Raw genomic sequence first — 16,300 nt, forward strand, 5'->3', positions numbered from 1 at the left:
TGACATATCCCAAAGCACTACACCCCACAAAGCCTCGGGTGGCAAAGCAAATTAGCTAGATTATATTGCTAGGTGTATAATTAATTGTGAGGACATACTATAATTATTCAGTGTTGAAAGTATCCAAGGGGCAGTAGGTCGCCAGCTCTTGAGAAAGGTACATGACCATGGTTGTGCAGTGAGGGAGAGGCCGTGATATTGGGAATCTGAGCAAACAGCACCCGTCCTGCACTGAGCTGCGACAACGTGGGGAAACAGGACAATATGGAAAAGTCCTGGGGAAAACACAAAGGAAACAAAACAGGTGGAGAAAATATTGTACCAAAGTGGGTGGAAGAACAAGAGGCTTAGACTGAATGTGGCGGCAAGGGAAAGATGATTAAATTCAGAGGCCAGCGAAGTAAATAAATATGGAGGAAGGAACAAAGCTAAGTGGGAACCACCAGGCTCGTTACTGGTTAAGGATTTAATCAGTTGAATCAATTGGGTGGGATCTAAAGACCTTTCACTGACACCTGGGGAAGGAAGAGCTGAATTGAGAAGGAGCTGACGGATTCACTGAGCCCAAGGTAGTACAAAGGTCAATGAAAGTAACTGTGGCAGAGGCCACATTAAAAAAAAAAAAAGAGAATAGGAGAAAGAAATGACACAGACCCTTGTGTGACAGTCCTTCCATCACTGTTTATGTCACCCCAGAGGAGGGTGTGATGCCTCACACCATAGGAGCCCATGGGCTGGGGGATCCACATTGTCCTCCCAGACGGGACATACAGGACCTCATTAAGGATTGATGAACTTTTTGCTAGAGCTTCTTATTGCCACGATACGGTTTCTCAGTTAATTCATAAAAGCAATTTTCTTAATTCCTGTGATGTGCGGTTATAACAAAATAACAGGAAAAATCTGCCAGATTTACTTAAGCTGATACCAAGGACAAAACACAGGATGTTCAATACATATTCCTCTTCCTTTTATGGCTGTGGTTATAAGGTTAAGAAAGCTCTGAAATTTACAGTGACATCAGTATCGGCTTTGAAAGCGCTTTGTCCCATGAAAAACCTGGCCAGAATTTTTCATGCTTTCAAGAAAAATCAAAGCAAGCAAGTAAGAAAAAAAAAAAATCCTAATTTTGACCCAGCTCCCTGATTTCACCATGGGCCTGTGTCCTCGGTGATGCAAGTCCTTGGGAATACACCAGCACCAGATTTGGCTCCTCTCGCTTTCAAACAACTGACAAATCCTGTAATATTCTAGCTGGGGTAAACAGCTGGCATGTGTTACTTCCAGTGCAAATGCTGAATGCAATTTGTCTCCCTCCAGGGTAATTTTATTAATATATGCTAGTTTGCTTTAAACCCCAAGTTCTGTACTTTTCATAACAGGATATAAATCACTCCCCTAATGACAAATAGAAGGAGACATATATGAGGTGCTCATACTGATGTCAATTGATTGTGGTAAGTCTATGAATCAATGTGTGACATGGGAAAGCTAAAATAAAATTCCAAGCTTTGCCGACTAACCCGTCTGGAGACTATAAACACATTTCATTTCAAAACACATTCTTTTATCTAGAGGGATGTAATGCAGCCTAGTCTCAATCAAAACATTGCTGTTTCCTTCTCAAAAACTTTCAGGAAAAACACCCTGCGTCCTTTCAGACACAGGAGCCATTGACACATAACTGGAAGTGCTCTGATAGGAAAATCTCTCCTTCCTTTCATAATTTCCAAATCAGAAGCCATCTAGGAAAAAAAAAAAAATAAAAGCTGCAAAAAAAGCTGGAAAAAAAAATAATCCCCTAACAATCATTGTTCTTGCTGCATTTAAATGGAAACTTCCTTAGAAAGTAAATGGCCATCATTGTTTTCTGCTCAACCAAAATGAGTAGCAATTTGTAACGATGGCTGTAAATAGGTAAAGGAAGGTGGTCATCAAAACAATGGCTGGACAGAATGACTATGGCCACCAAATGGATCAGGGAAACCACTGGACAGAATGACTGCGGCCACCAAATCAATCAAGGGAACTGCTGGACAGATTGATGGCTTCAGCTGGGAGACTAGAACCTGTGAGAGCTGGTAAAATTAATCAACCAAAATAATCTGAAACTGAATTTGACTGTGAACCCCAGGCGTTTTCACTAATAATGTTCTTCAATATTGGCTTCTTTCATGTAGGAAATAACACCATTTCCTACCAATCACAAAAGTATTTCTTATTCTTGCCTACAAACTGTCACAATTCACTTAGATGGTAATGACGCAACTCACATTTCTTGTTTCATATGAAGACTTCACTTGAAGTCAGTTCAGTGACATGGTTAAGAACTCATTTACTTGAGGGGCCACAAATCCAGCCCTTTTTACAGGTTTTTACTTTTTACAAATTCCACAAGCTGTTGAGCTGCAGTTTTCTTCCAGAGTCCTTTTGTTACCAAATACAAACCCACATACTGAAAATGACTCATTTCCACATCTGGACATTTCCCTTTTTCACATCTCAGGTAAGATGTTAATGTAGTTTATTTTAGCTATATCCACCTATCCACATATAATTACATAGCACTGAAACATTAAAAACCATGAGTCAGGATCACACGGTTCAAAATGCTAGAAGTTGGATTCTTCTCAGTTGCTTTCTCTTTTTGAGCTTTGCAGGGTAACACAAAACTGCTGTACAACAATTATGTGTGTCAGAGCCTTCAATCAAAAAGGAAGCTGAAATTTCATGTACTCCCAGCATTAAAAGCTTGAGTTTTTAGCTAAAAAGTAACAAGTATCCTACTGCTCATGCTGGCAATACTGTAGGAAAATACCAACAACGTGTTAAAAAGTTGAAAGCAATTGTTTCCACAGAGAGTGTTAAGAAAATTAATCTAAAATTTCCTGGAAAGGAATTCTCTCTTCGTTATTAGATTCTGTAACCTATATAAACAGATCTATGGAAAGCTTATGAAATTTTCCATTATTTTCTTCACACAGGCCACAAAATCAAAGTCTTGCTAGAACAGATTTTTAAAGAAGGTGATGAGTTGCATTCCTGCTAGCCCTGACTTGACACTGTGCACTGAGAGGGAGTGAAGAAGGCATTTAAGATCACGATGTCCAGTTTTCTTTCTGGATCAGAGGTTTCCACATTCCATTAACAAGTTTTGAAGAACCTAATCTGGAATCCTCCAGGACTATACATGTCCCCAGACAGTAAATAAGACACAGCATGAAAGGAAATGATAGTTATCCAGGTTTCACACACTGTAAAAATTAAACTTTATTAGTCCCTCCAAGCACGTAATTAATGGAAAGGCTGAGATTAAACCTTACAAATGGGCACTCCTCCAAATCTTATCTCCTTCTCTGTGGGAGTAACCTTGAAATTAATGCAAGTAGGGCCAGCTCTGTTCCTGAGAGGGCTCCCATGAGCACCCAGCACTGCAGGGCTAACCCCAGGTGTACAAATAAAAAAACCTGTCATGAGCAGGTGGCCTCTGCTTCCCATCCTCAGCACCTCACCCCTCCTGAGCACCCCCTGCTCCCACCACCACCGCTCCTTGGCCCAACACAGGGGTAAGGACAAGGTGATCGAGGGACATCATGTTCGGGGGGGAACAGGAAAGAAGATGCAAGAAACATGCACCAGAAAAAGCTGTTTCAGGGCAGCCTAATAAAAGCAGAGGAAGTTTCACCTGAGAAAGGTTTTTGAGATAGCATTTTTTACACAGATGACATGGAAACAAACTGAAATAAACAGAATTAAAACAAAAATAGAGCTGTGTCTGAGCCTGTTCAAGGCTGGTAGGCTGGGGCTTGTCCAGGCCTGTGCAGCACAGGGACTCAGAAGAACAGCAGTCACTGTGGCCATGCCTATCAAACCAAAATCGTGTTCGCCTTTCATGCAAACATACAAGGATAAACCCTAACTCCAAACCATTAAAATAACAACATTTTGGGCCTGATTGTTCTCTTGTATTGGTCTTGCACGAGTAACCCAGAAGCTCTATGAGCCCTGAATGACACCAGGGGGAGGGCGCCCGGAAGCAGCTGTCAGTAAATGATGTACAATGAGCCTTCCTCTACATCTGACCTTGCAGATGATCATCAAAGTCACACACGTACCTTGCAGGTTAACTCTGGAGACAGGTGGCTGACTCATTGCTGGAGATCTCCTAAGAGGGAGAAAGAATACTCCATAAATAAGTATTATTTTACCTTTTCAAACCCCACCCGCAGTTCAAACTGCCATTTCCCATAGTTAAAAATCCTTTTTCATACTTACAAAGAAGCCCCAAAACACTTTAAAATGATTTGGCACTTAATGAGCAATATCAATATATCTGTGAGGAAAACCCAAAGATGTCACGACCCTTTGCTAAGCACACACATGCTGAAAAGAAGGTGGACGAGGCAAGATGTGCCACCATTCCACGATGAAAAATGTCAACTGCTACAGCAGCGTGTAGGCTGCAATGCAACGGCTTTAAAACCCACAGTTCACAGACTGAATTGCACCTGGAAGCAAGTAAGAAGATGCTGTGGTCACCAGTTAAGCTCTGAAATGGCTGAAGGACCTTTTTTTGACTAGGAGCAATGATTTCATCAGAAAACACTGGATTTCAAAAGGACCAAAAGGTATTTGAAGAACTGATTCAAGTCAAGCAAACAGGGTGTCTGACTGGAAAAAGGGTGCAGTATTTCTGTGAATGTCATAATATTTAATTGTGAGATTCGCCAAATAAAACTTCATTTTTTAAGTTGAAACCATAGCTTACTTGGGGGAAAAGAGACTTTTTTTTTTTAATAAGTTAAAAAGAGTTCACACCAAAATCAAGATATTTCATTTTCACTTGAATGCAGTATTTCAGGTTGACCAAAACTGAAACTTTGGGCTTCTGCTTCCCTAAGAAGCTTCTGCTACATTTTAACTGAAGCCAGATTTCCCCACGCTCTCTCTTAGCCAACCTCCTAACCCCCAGTTTTTTGAGTCAGCCACTGAACTGAAACCTCCATTATTTGCCAGCTCGCCTTTGAAGCTCAAATCAAAGCAAGCGAGTGGCTCAATTCTACTGCAACTGTAGCTCCAGGGGGTTCTTCAGAAGCGCTTCAGGACAGTTTCGTTAACCAGGTAAGAGTAATGAAGCTCCAGTCGTGGTCCAAGCCCTGGGCCTCGGTGGGGATGCAAACCCGCTCGGGAGCAGCTGGAACCCTGGGGCGCAGCTGGCATCCCAGGGTGCAGCACCCGCTCCCGGCTGTGACTTCAAACCCTCAGCTTTTCTGGAGGGAGCTGCAGGACCCAGATTCTTCGAAGGGTTCAGCACAGGCCGCACACGCTGGATGCCGACTTCTCCGAAAATCTGCCCTGACCTGCCTCTGCTGAGCCTTTGAAAAGCCAGATCTTGAAATCTCTAAAAAAACAGAAACTCCCCAATAGGGACATCAGGCCATGGCTGCAGCGCTTCCAGTATCTGGGGAGACATTCTCCAGGTATCTCCAAACCCTGAGCTGCACAGACATGCCTTGGGGGGGCGGGGAGGGATGAACCAGTACTCAGCAGGGTATTCCCCGGCAAAGGGAACAGCACCGCTCCCGGCGTCCGGGAATTACGTCCTGGCCGTGCCTGTCCTGGTTTCTGCGGCAGACAGGGACCCAGAGATCTAGGTTTCAACAGCACAGTTCCTTCTTAGACACCATTACGCTCAAGTGTACACAGCTCCCCATTCCCACTCCTTTTCTCTTGCTGGCGGGTGTTAAGAAGAGAAGGCGCTGGGCGCTTTCTGACCGTGTCCTGGGCTGCATCTGCCAAACTCAGGCACTCCGATACCATTAATCATACTCTCCTCTTTTCCAATCAGGAAACTTGTCTTAAAAACAGTGACACTGAAGTCCAAAAAAGATGACTTCTGGTTGGCTTTTTTTTTTGTTTGTTTGTTTGTTTTCCCTCCACCTCTTAACATTCACATTTTCCAGCATTTCTGTAAATATGTGAGAGAGTGTTCTCTTTTTCGTTCTTGGGCAAGGGGGTGGAGAAAAGGAAAAAAGAGGGGAGAGGAAGAGCTAAAGAAAAGCTGAATTCTCATGATCCCCAGAGCAGAAGTTTAAGTAAAACACCACATATCATGAGACATATGATAAACTCATGAGCTGGCAGCACAGCCGTAACCCAGCAGAGCTGTTCGGAAACTGTGCGCGAAGCTCCGCAGTGCCTGGAAGCACATTCTGCCACGGACTTGGACATGGGGTATATAATGGTTTAAACACTTAATGACTTTTACTTTGGCTGGCCACATGACTTTATACCTCAATCGAATCTGGGAATGTTTTCAAAAGGACACTGCAAGATGCCTGTGCGTCTTGCAGGTTACGCCCTCACTTCCTTCCGGCCCCATCCAATTTCAGATTCCTCATTAGGAACTGCTGAAATGCTTGAGCCGTTCAAAAAAGCAAAGCTTAAAAAAAAAAAAAAAAGAATCTATTTCAGCCATCTGTTTTTCCATTAACCTCCATCTTGGAATGCGGTGGTTCCTTCCCATCAAAATTTGCGAGCAGAACTCAATGGGAGGAAAACCTCACGCCTGGATTGAACGCTGGACTTTATGTCAAATACAAGATTGCATTGGAAGGCAGAAAGTAGAGCCCATGGTGGGCACCCTGGCAGTGCCACTCACGTGTGTGGCGGTGGAACAAGCTCGTGCTGTCTCACTGGGATGTGCTTTTGTACCTTGTCCTTGGCTCCAGAGCCAGCAGGACACGGAGTGAGCAGCGCCTGCGCAACCCGGGTGGGTGCGGAGCCGACGTCGCCAGGAATGAGTGACGCTGGTTTTGCACAAAACAGCTCTCCTGGGCCAAGACAGGCCAGAAAATGACGATGGCTGGCTCATTATAAATAGCTAAGGGGAAACAGTGGTTCCGGAAAAAGGCGTAAAAAGGAGCTTGTTGGGTGTCTCCTGTTCAGCAGGTATAAAAAACATTTACCTCTCCAGTTCAGTGCATCACCTTCCCATTCACTGCAATGACAATGTCAAAGGAAGTGACATAGGATCCCTGGCTTGCAAGCAGCTCCTTGGACCCTGCTGCCTGCCCTGCTTGGGAAATCCTCCCCATTAAGGTTAGGTTGCAAAATGAAACATTCAGAAGGCAAGAATTACATGAAACTTAGTTTGCCATGGAGCATTTAGTCTCTATACAAATGTGTATTAACAGAATATTAATGTGTATTAATACAATATTTCATAATATGATGGCAAACTTTCCCCATCCCCCAGGACCATCATCATGTTCTGTGCACAGAAAAAAGGGTATAGAATAAATAAGTAACAATCCCCATTCCCACAGGCTCCTGCTTGGGGTTTCCCTTCATGGCATCTCCACTTTGCCCGTGTCCACCTCTCTTGTGAAACAAGGGTGGTAACATGGGGCAGCACCACAGCTTGACCCAACACCGAGGACAACCGCAATCCAAGCTGGGCACCTAAGGAACACCTGGGACAGCCAAGGTGGCAAAGTGAGGAAGATACACAGCCAACAGACACACATTTGGTTGTTTAGCCTTAAGAACAGGAGGCTGAGGGGAGACATTCTCGCTCTCTATAACTACCTGAAAGGAGGTTGTAGCATGGAGGTTGTTGGTCTCTTCTCCTAAGTAGCAAGTGATAGGACAAGAGGAAACGGCCTCAAGTTGCACCAGGGGAGATTTAGATTGGATATTAGGAAAAAAATTCTTCACAAAAAGGGTTGTCAGGCATTGGGGGAGTGGTGGAGTCACCATCTCTGGAGGTGTTTAAAAGGTGTTTAGATAAGGCTCTTAAGGACATGGTCTAGTGCTAGAGTTAGGTTATAAGTTGGACTCGATGATCCTGAGAGTCTCCTCCGACTGAAATGATTCTATGACTCTACATCGCACCCAATTTCCAAGCACGGACACATCATTCCCGCCTCAGGCTCGCCATGCTGCGCTCTAGCACCCCCTGGCGGCCCGCGCAAGACACCAAGCAGGTCTCGGTCAGCGCAGCCAGAGCCCGGGGCCGGAGGGGTCCCGGGAGGGTCGGCGGGGGCCGGCGAACCGCGGTTCCCCGGCCCCCGCCGACCCTCCCGGGACCCCTCCGGCCCCTACTAGTCGTGAATGAAAAAATAACACACTTACTTGTTGGAGGTGCCGTGCAAATTGGTGAGGAGCGTGAAGTTGTTCCTCACGCTCCGTAGACTCGCCAGCACCTATGAGGGAGGCAAAACCGGAGAAGTCATCTTCTCCATCTTTTTCTTTTTTTTTTTTTTTATTTTTTAATTTTTTTTTTATAAGAGAGGCCAACAGGCTCACAATGTACCTGGGCAAAAGGTGTGACGATCAGGTCGTCGCCATGCCTAGGGAGAAATGGAGGAAAATGTGTGAATTCACCTCCAACAGGGACTCATTCACCACAGAAAAATGTCGCCCATGACAAAAAAAAGCACCAACACCCTCCCCCCCCCCCCAAAATAAACAAAACAAACAAAAAACATTAACCCATGAAGCGTTTATTTAACACTACATAAAATCACACTCCTAACGGAAAAGTCTCACAGGGTATATCCAAAAACAACCCGGCTGGAGCGACCGTTCAGATCGGTAACATCAGGCAATAAAAGCCAGGAAATTCAAAAGTTAAGGCAGCACACTCACACTGCGGTGGAAAAAAATAAAACCAAAACGGCCCAGGGAAAGGTCACCTTTGAATTTCCTGGCTTTTGTTGATCTCTCTCACAGTCTTTAATGCTATTCAGACTCTGGGTTTTGTCCGGCTGTTTTCATCATGGAAGGTTTGAGCAAAAGTTCTGAGAAAAATCGTCATTCTGTGATCACCACCGTCGATATGAGTTGGGTTCTTTCGGTGGTATCATATATAACACTTGTATGGGATGACGCCAGCTCCCCCAAGGGCCACAGGAGCCTTGATACCTGCAGTAAATAACCACCTCTAACTGGAAGCAGCTGTGAAGCTGGAGAAACGAGGGTGGCGGGCACAGCTCTCCCCGCCCCATCACACACAGTGCAATTGTTAAAATCCCCCGTTTACACAAAACAGGGTATTTTCAAAGTCTGGAGTGGTTATTTTGTCCCTGGTAAATATTTACTAAATGTTAACTTAACAGAAAGGGATGTTGTCCTCCAGGAGAATTCTCCTCATGGATCTCACTAATATTTAGATTTCTATTTCATGACAAAACTTGTAGGGCTTTCATAACAGTTAAACTTTTTTTTTTTTTTATAGCTTAATGGTCGCTTTAAAACTTTAAACTGTGCCTTTTAAAATAAAGGGCTGCAAATCCAGGACACTCATTTAAGCTCCACACTCTGTGTTGTATTGATCCTCTCAAGCTCCACCATCTGTCACAGCTCTCTGCTGAATTTTCTGCTCAGTTCTCGCGAACAACCCATGACAGAAAACAGGACAGAGAAGAGTAATACTGCACATATAAGTACAGTCATATTTCTATTGTCCAGGCTAATGCAGCGTTAGCTACTTAAGAAAAAGCAGAGGTGATGTTAACCAGGCCCTGAGAATACACAGTGAGAGTCTAACGGAGAAAAGAGTGCGCAAAAAATCACCAAGCAAGGCAAATGCTGGAGTGACAGGGCTTTCCTGCCCACAGCCCTGGTGGGGACACGGGCGTCTCTGCCTTGAGCGCAGTTCCGGCTTTACCCTGAGAGTAGCTTTACACTGTGAGTAGATTTACCCTGAGAGTAGCTTTACCCTGTGAGTAGCTGCAAGCACTTCACACTCCAAACACAAATTGCCATGTCAAGAACCAGTAGCAAGAAAGGCAAAATGCAAAAAAATCTCTGTTATTTCAGGGTACAGATTTGAAAGCTCCTCTGCTAAATTATGGAGAAAAAGGGAATATTTCAAAGATGGGACAGGGAGATGGAGGTCATGCCTTGGCAGACCACAGAAGTGACTGTTTTGGGCAGTCAGGCTATGAAATGTGAGTACCACCCACAAGCACCCTCTTCACAGAGCTTGGTGGGGGCATGTGAAGTTCTTAGTTACCATAAAGTAAGACATGAGCTGATGCTTACTGTTCACTTGGGAGAGAAGAGTTCCTGGACATGGTCTTTGGCGACAAGTCGTAGTCGCTGTCGGACCTGTAGAGGAAGGACTCCCTGCGCTGGCTGTGGCCCGGGAACGTGGTGTGCAGCACGAGTCCCGCCGAGGAGCCGGCCTGCGGGTCCAGCGGGCTGCGTCCCGGCGACGGGCCATTCTCCACATCGAAGCTGCGAACAAAACAAAACACACGCTGCGTGTCACACACATCCGCCAAAAGATGTTTTTTCAGCGTGTGTATCACCTCTGCGTTGCCCACACCGTGTCATTTGCTCAGTGCAGGAGATGCAGGGCTACATTTACTGGAGCTTCTTGCCAGCTTATTTCTATTTTATGCAAGCAGAACTCTGCGTTACAATAAAACATTTACCCCTGAGGCTTCTTTCCTGACTACATCTGCTCTGTCTCCCTTCAGCCTGCATTTCTCTAAGCTCGGCACAGTTCCTGTTGCTCTCAGCATGAACACACAGCAGCCAAATGTCATCCCCAAGCTCCGCAGCTCTCCCCACGCCATCCCCATGGCCACCGTGTTTGTACAAGTTCAATTTGCCAAACCTCACTCCAAGCCTTAGAGGTGTAACCGGGACTAAAGAAGCTCTGACATGGCACCGTCCTCCAGCCAAGCCCTGTCCCCATCCAAACTTTTGAAATCCTGCAAGACTGGTGAAGACTTTGCAGTTCTACAAGCTGGATGCCCAATCTCTCTTTTCAGTCATAGTTCACATCTCAGCCATTCAAGATACTCATTCAGTGAACGTCAAACAGTTGGCCTGCAAAATGGAGGACTGCTTTAATTTTATTTTTTTTTAAAAGCCCCAAACTTTCTGTCACCGTTTCCATTGTACACCCACTTTCTTATGGTCTCATAACTTGGCTGCCGCAACTTGTGGCTGAAGTCACCCTGGACACTTTAGCAAGTGACACCCCTCGTAAACCTTGAAAATAAGCAGGTTGGCCTCCTTTCCTTGTGCATTTGGATCTGATAGAAATACCACATGTGTGACCATGTTCCAGCTGAGCCAAGTGAAACACGGGTGCGTTCAGTATGAATTTCCTTGCCTCGGGAAGCCTGAGGCTTCATCTTGCAGCAGGAGCTGAGCTCTTGCTTCTACCAGGGCATGTGCTTCTCCCCGTTGCCGATATTCTCCCAATTTATTGCACTTGGTGACCGCCCCAAACCGCAGCACCCAGCTGGGCAGCACCCAGACCGTGGCCACAGCGCTGAGCTTTTCACTGCTGCAGGAGGAGGCAGATAAAGTGTCCAGGCAAAAAACAAAACCAAAAACAACCCAGCAAAAGCTCCAGCAGATCTGAAAGTACGTAACACACATAATCATGAAAAAAAAAGGAGTCTGTGTCCAGTTGCAAATGTATCTTGGCTTAGTCTCCTCTACTGTGAGTCCATCCATACACACAGGGATTCAATACAGGTCGACCGAGGGATAAATGGGAAGAGGAAAACAAACACCAAACACTGAAGAAGGGAATCACAGGTAGACAAAGTCTCAGAGTAAACCACGAACTTGAAGGTGCCATTGCTGAACTTGATCTGCGCTATTTAGACACGAGGCTGCGGAGAACGAAAATCCAAGCAGGCTCAGAACCAAGGTAGCCTCTCCCCGCTAAGACAGCGACCCGACACCTCAGAACATTAACACCTTTCACCTCCTGATCAGCAAATCTGATTAAAATCCACCGAGCTGTGGTGTGACACCAAACTGTGTCCAGCCACGCAGAAGGGGATGCAGGAGCTGCCCTGGGAGCAGCGGTGACACTGAAACATGGGCCACCGAGCTGCTTCCCGGAGCTTTTAACTTCAAACGCCAGCTACTTCATGTAAAGAACGACTGGTGAACTACAGAACAATTTATCAAACATCAGCAATAATACATTGCATGTGAGAGGTTGCATACTTGGCTCGAGCAGTCATATTTATAACGTAAATATTTATTTACAGTTGTGTATGTGCTTGGGTGCTCAGACAGTTATTTTTGATGTCTCCAGAAACTACTTACTGGGGTGGAGCAATAAAAGACAAAGTCTCCTGGAAGTTTATTCTGTTCCTCATGGCTGCAGATTGAGGGTAACAGGTCTCGAGCAATTTGGTCCTATGTCCTGTTCCTCAAGGATTAAAAAATGCACAAGAACATGCATTTAATTAACGCAGTTAAAAAATGTGTAAGCACCAGTGCAAAGCCCAAGGCAAGGGTACCAGTACAACACAGCACACACTGAAGAGGATTCCTATGTCTACCATGCCTCACTGCAGCATTTACTTACCCAACTGCTTAAGTACATCTTGAAACTCATAATGGCTCAATAAATATTCTTTTCCTTTACTCTTTATTATCTGCTCTTTTACCTATGACAGCTTGAGTAGACTTTATTTGTAGCCACAGAGTAATCAACCAAAGGAACTCGTCTCTGGCTACAAACAACTGCCAGCTGATAATTAATCCAAGCCTATTCAGAAAATTAACTCTGATTACTCAAAATACTGGATGGCAAAACCTTCAGTCGAGAACATTTAGTTTACTGACATGAGTGGGAATACGGCACTGAGCTAAATCTGAGCATTTAGCTGAGCAGAGCTGCTTCTGGCTGCTTGGTGCTGCTGGCTGGTAGGCACCCAGCAATGGGTTTGGGAAGAAAAGTTAACACACCCTTTCCCTCTTTCAACATAAAAGAAAAGTTCTCCGCCAGTCTCGGCCTTTCTGAGTCACTCCTGCAGGAATTCCCACCTAATCCTGAAGACTTTCAATACCTTTGGAGGACAGGACGGGGAAAGGTGCGGGTTAACCCTTGGTGGAGGGAACAGTTTGCCTGAACCCTGTGAGTTTTCCCAATTTCTACAGCACTCGCAGCTCATGCTAGGATGAGCCGGAGACATTCTGGATGCCGCAGCATGGATCACGTGGTTAATCCAGCTGGAAAAGCATTTTTATTTCTTTCCACAAGTTTAGCTCTCAGCCATGCCAGTCCCCTCATCTGGCTCGCCTTCCTTGGGCCTGATCCAGCGTTTGGCCAACACAAAATTCCTCCCCCAAAACTGAAGGTTAACCGTGAGTTTGTAGTTACTTCTAACAAAATTGTGTTCGTGAATAGGGACGGCCAGTAGTACGGCTGGGTGGGCAGGGTGTTCACCAGCATGGCCAAAATCCAGGTGTAAGTCTCTGCTGTGGTGGTTTTTAGTTACAAGAATTCCAATATGGGAAACTATTTCCTCCAGATGACCCAACATTAAGAGAACGTGGCCTGAAATACAAAGAACAAGGGCTTAACCTTGTGATTTTCAATCTCTGCTGCACACTAAGTTCACTGGTTGTTCTTGGTTTGTACAACAGCCCATTTGGAATTACATCCTGATGCAAAAAAAACCCTCCCAACAAACAATTGATGAAATTGCTAAGAATCGCAACTAGATTGCAAAGCTACACTCTCAGAGCTGAATTTTCCACTATTTTTATTCACTGGGAGTTAACTGATGAGATCTGCTGGAAAAACTTAATCATCGGTGTGGTATCATGTTCAGAATAGTCCGCAGTCCTCTCCAAAGCTTGCAGAACCCCACAGAGGAAAATAAAGCCGTATTTGTCTAGTTAAAAATAAGGATGGCACAGCACAAAGCACCCGCACAATAGCCTAGAGAAAAAAAAAAAGCTAAAATTTACTTTGCAGTTATCTTTAGGCAACAGCTCTCGCAGTCAAGAAAACCCGTTTGCGAAACGACATTGGCACAGGAGCACCCAAGAAGTGGCAGCACCTCCAGCAGTAAAAAATCAGGGAACAAACCCCAGGATTTTAATAAAGCGGCGAGCAAAGAAGGGGACAGCAGGTGGCAGGAGTGAGCTGCGGCTCGCTCAACACACAGCCATGGGGACGTTTTCTTTGGGCTTAAGGGAAGATGTGACTAACACGGTAACGAATGGAGGAAATACGCAATGGCAAAGCAGGAGAAATCACGCTCAACTGCAAAACACAACGAGCTTCCAGGTGTCATTCTGCAAAACAAAGAAAAGCAAACCCCAACTGTCCAAATTCTGTAGATTTTTACAGTCATGACTACAATTTCTCTACATCAAAAGCTACTACAGTGCTTTATCACAGGGGGAAAGTCCAACCGAGCCAGCGCAGGCAGCATCCCCATCGCCCTCCAGCCGCCTTCACCCCTACCCGGCGAAGGGACCAGCTCCCTGCAGTGTGTGTGAGGAACTGTTCCCATCAAAGCAGTCCTAAACCAGTCCCAAACCAGTCCTAAACCAGCCCTGCTCCTTCCCACAGCACCACACCACCCTCGCATGAAAACACAGACACTGCCCAGGTGTCCTGACCAGAGATGCTGCCTCCAACTTATCCACCAATTCAGCTTCCCAGCTTTTTGCTCCACCTTGGCAAGGGGCTCTTGGCACACAACTTTTTGGTGAAGTAGCGATAAGGAAGAGACGGCATCAGGAACGCGTTGTCCCTGGATTAGTGTCGCCTGCCAGCAGCCTTGGAATGTGGCAAGATTTGGCATAAAAACTGAAAAATAAGATTGCGCCATTATTTTTTATGTAATTCAGAGACATTTGAATAGTCACTGCAAGTCAAATGGTTACCATGAGAGCTACACAGCCCCACGGTTTGTTTCCAGATCTGTACCACGCAAGACAGACACATTTAAGTCTATCAAACCAGGCCGGCTTATGTATTTTTTGTTTATGGTATGAATTTACGCTCTTCCTGAGGATGACAGCGCTGACTCTCTGAAAGGCCTCACCATCTGCTCTGCCTTCCCAGGCTCATTCCTCAGGGCATCACCCCTCCTCTTCGGTATCAAATATGTTTCCAAAATACAGTATTTCAAGAAGTTTGAGCAGACTCTGCTCATTATAAAGATCCTCTCACAATCATTAGAGCCCTGTTTCTCACCAAGACATTCAGCTGCAATTTTAACACCATTAGCAACGAAAAATGCTGTTTCTTACGTCTTCGGATCTGCACAGGCATGACTGCTTCTCACTGCTATCTAATTTTGTGCACCTGTTTCCCATTATCAGAACAGCTTGCTGTTTGTTTTTTGTTTTTTGTTTTTTTTCTAAACAATCTTTTAGGTGGAAAACCCTGTGCTTGAAACCATCAGCACCTAACAGAACAGGATCGGACACGATGACGTCCGCTGCAGATGCCACAGCACAAGGCTCCTTGGGGTTGAACGCTCCCGGCACCACAGCTATTTGTGCTTTTTTCCCCCTCCCGACCTTCTCCCACCAAGGGGAACATATTCTAGCACTCAGGGGCTACCCAAAAGTGTTCAAACCCCCCCGCCAGGCTTGGATCCTCACTCTTTTTTATCTTCAGAGCCTGAACACCCGTTGCCCCCTGAGATGCAGCCACCAAGGTCCCTGCAGTCTCCAACCAGCACTGTGTGTCACAGCTGCCTCGCAGGGAAAACCCAGCAGCGCTTGCTTAAGTGTTTGTAATGTAAACTGTCATCTGCTCCTAAACATGTTATTAAGCCTCCATGTGTATCACAAAGCAAAAAAACAAATGTTTGCTTGAATTTGTTATCTCTGAATATAGAAGTTCACCCTTCCTAGCAGCAACCTTGTTCAGAGGGTCCAAGGGAGGAAGAACAACGCCCACGGCCCCTCTGTCACTGCATGGGACGGGGCCAGGAATGAGCCTGTCTTGTCCTGGCAGGCTGCTTTGAACCACAGCCCGGATTCCAACACCTGGAGTCAGAGGTAAACCTGGTGGTGCTCCCTTAGCAGCCCAGGTCCCTCTTCAGCATAGCACAAAGACAGAAATGAATATACGCAGCCAGAGCCCCTGCATCTCTCGAGCACCTCGCTGGCAGTACCCTGGCAAGGCTCACGGTATGCACAGCATCAAACATTGGTTCAGCCACCAGCTTGCCACAAGCACGGTTGGGTTTTCAGGGTTGTCACAAAGCACTTGTTTAGTTTTTTTAAAGCCCTGTTCACTACAAAGATGCCATTGTGCTACCTGCTTGTCCAGCATCTGTAGCAACCACTGCCTGAAACTCTCAGCATCTTGTACGTCAGGTCCTTGAGCTGCTGGTTTTCCCCACTGTCACCAACTCGCTGGCCACCGAGATGTGGAACCACCATGCACATGCACACCTAAGGACGGCAAACCACACTGGGTCGAGCCCTCTGCAGCCTTGCAATTGCTCCAACGGTCACCAGGAGATGGTCAGAAAAGTACAGGAAAACAGTAAAA

At 45.6% G+C, this 16,300-nt stretch overlaps 1 protein-coding gene across 1 annotated transcript in view; it reads right to left on the reverse strand.

Moving 5' to 3' along the window:
- PDE4B (phosphodiesterase 4B) overlaps window positions 1-16,300 on the reverse strand; it is a gene marked incomplete at its 5' end in the record, with an annotated part of 158,459 nt that overhangs the window by 47,724 nt on the left and 94,435 nt on the right. The window contains 4 exons of the mRNA XM_082053483.1: window positions 4,116-4,165; window positions 8,137-8,207; window positions 8,318-8,354; window positions 10,051-10,245. Of these exons, the coding sequence (XP_081909609.1) occupies window positions 4,116-4,165; window positions 8,137-8,207; window positions 8,318-8,354; window positions 10,051-10,245 (353 nt within the window). The remainder of the gene's footprint in view (window positions 1-4,115; window positions 4,166-8,136; window positions 8,208-8,317; window positions 8,355-10,050; window positions 10,246-16,300) is intronic.

This window comes from Streptopelia decaocto (assembly GCF_964273445.1).
Source record: "Streptopelia decaocto genome assembly, chromosome: 5".
Classification (NCBI taxonomy): domain Eukaryota; kingdom Metazoa; phylum Chordata; class Aves; order Columbiformes; family Columbidae; genus Streptopelia; species Streptopelia decaocto.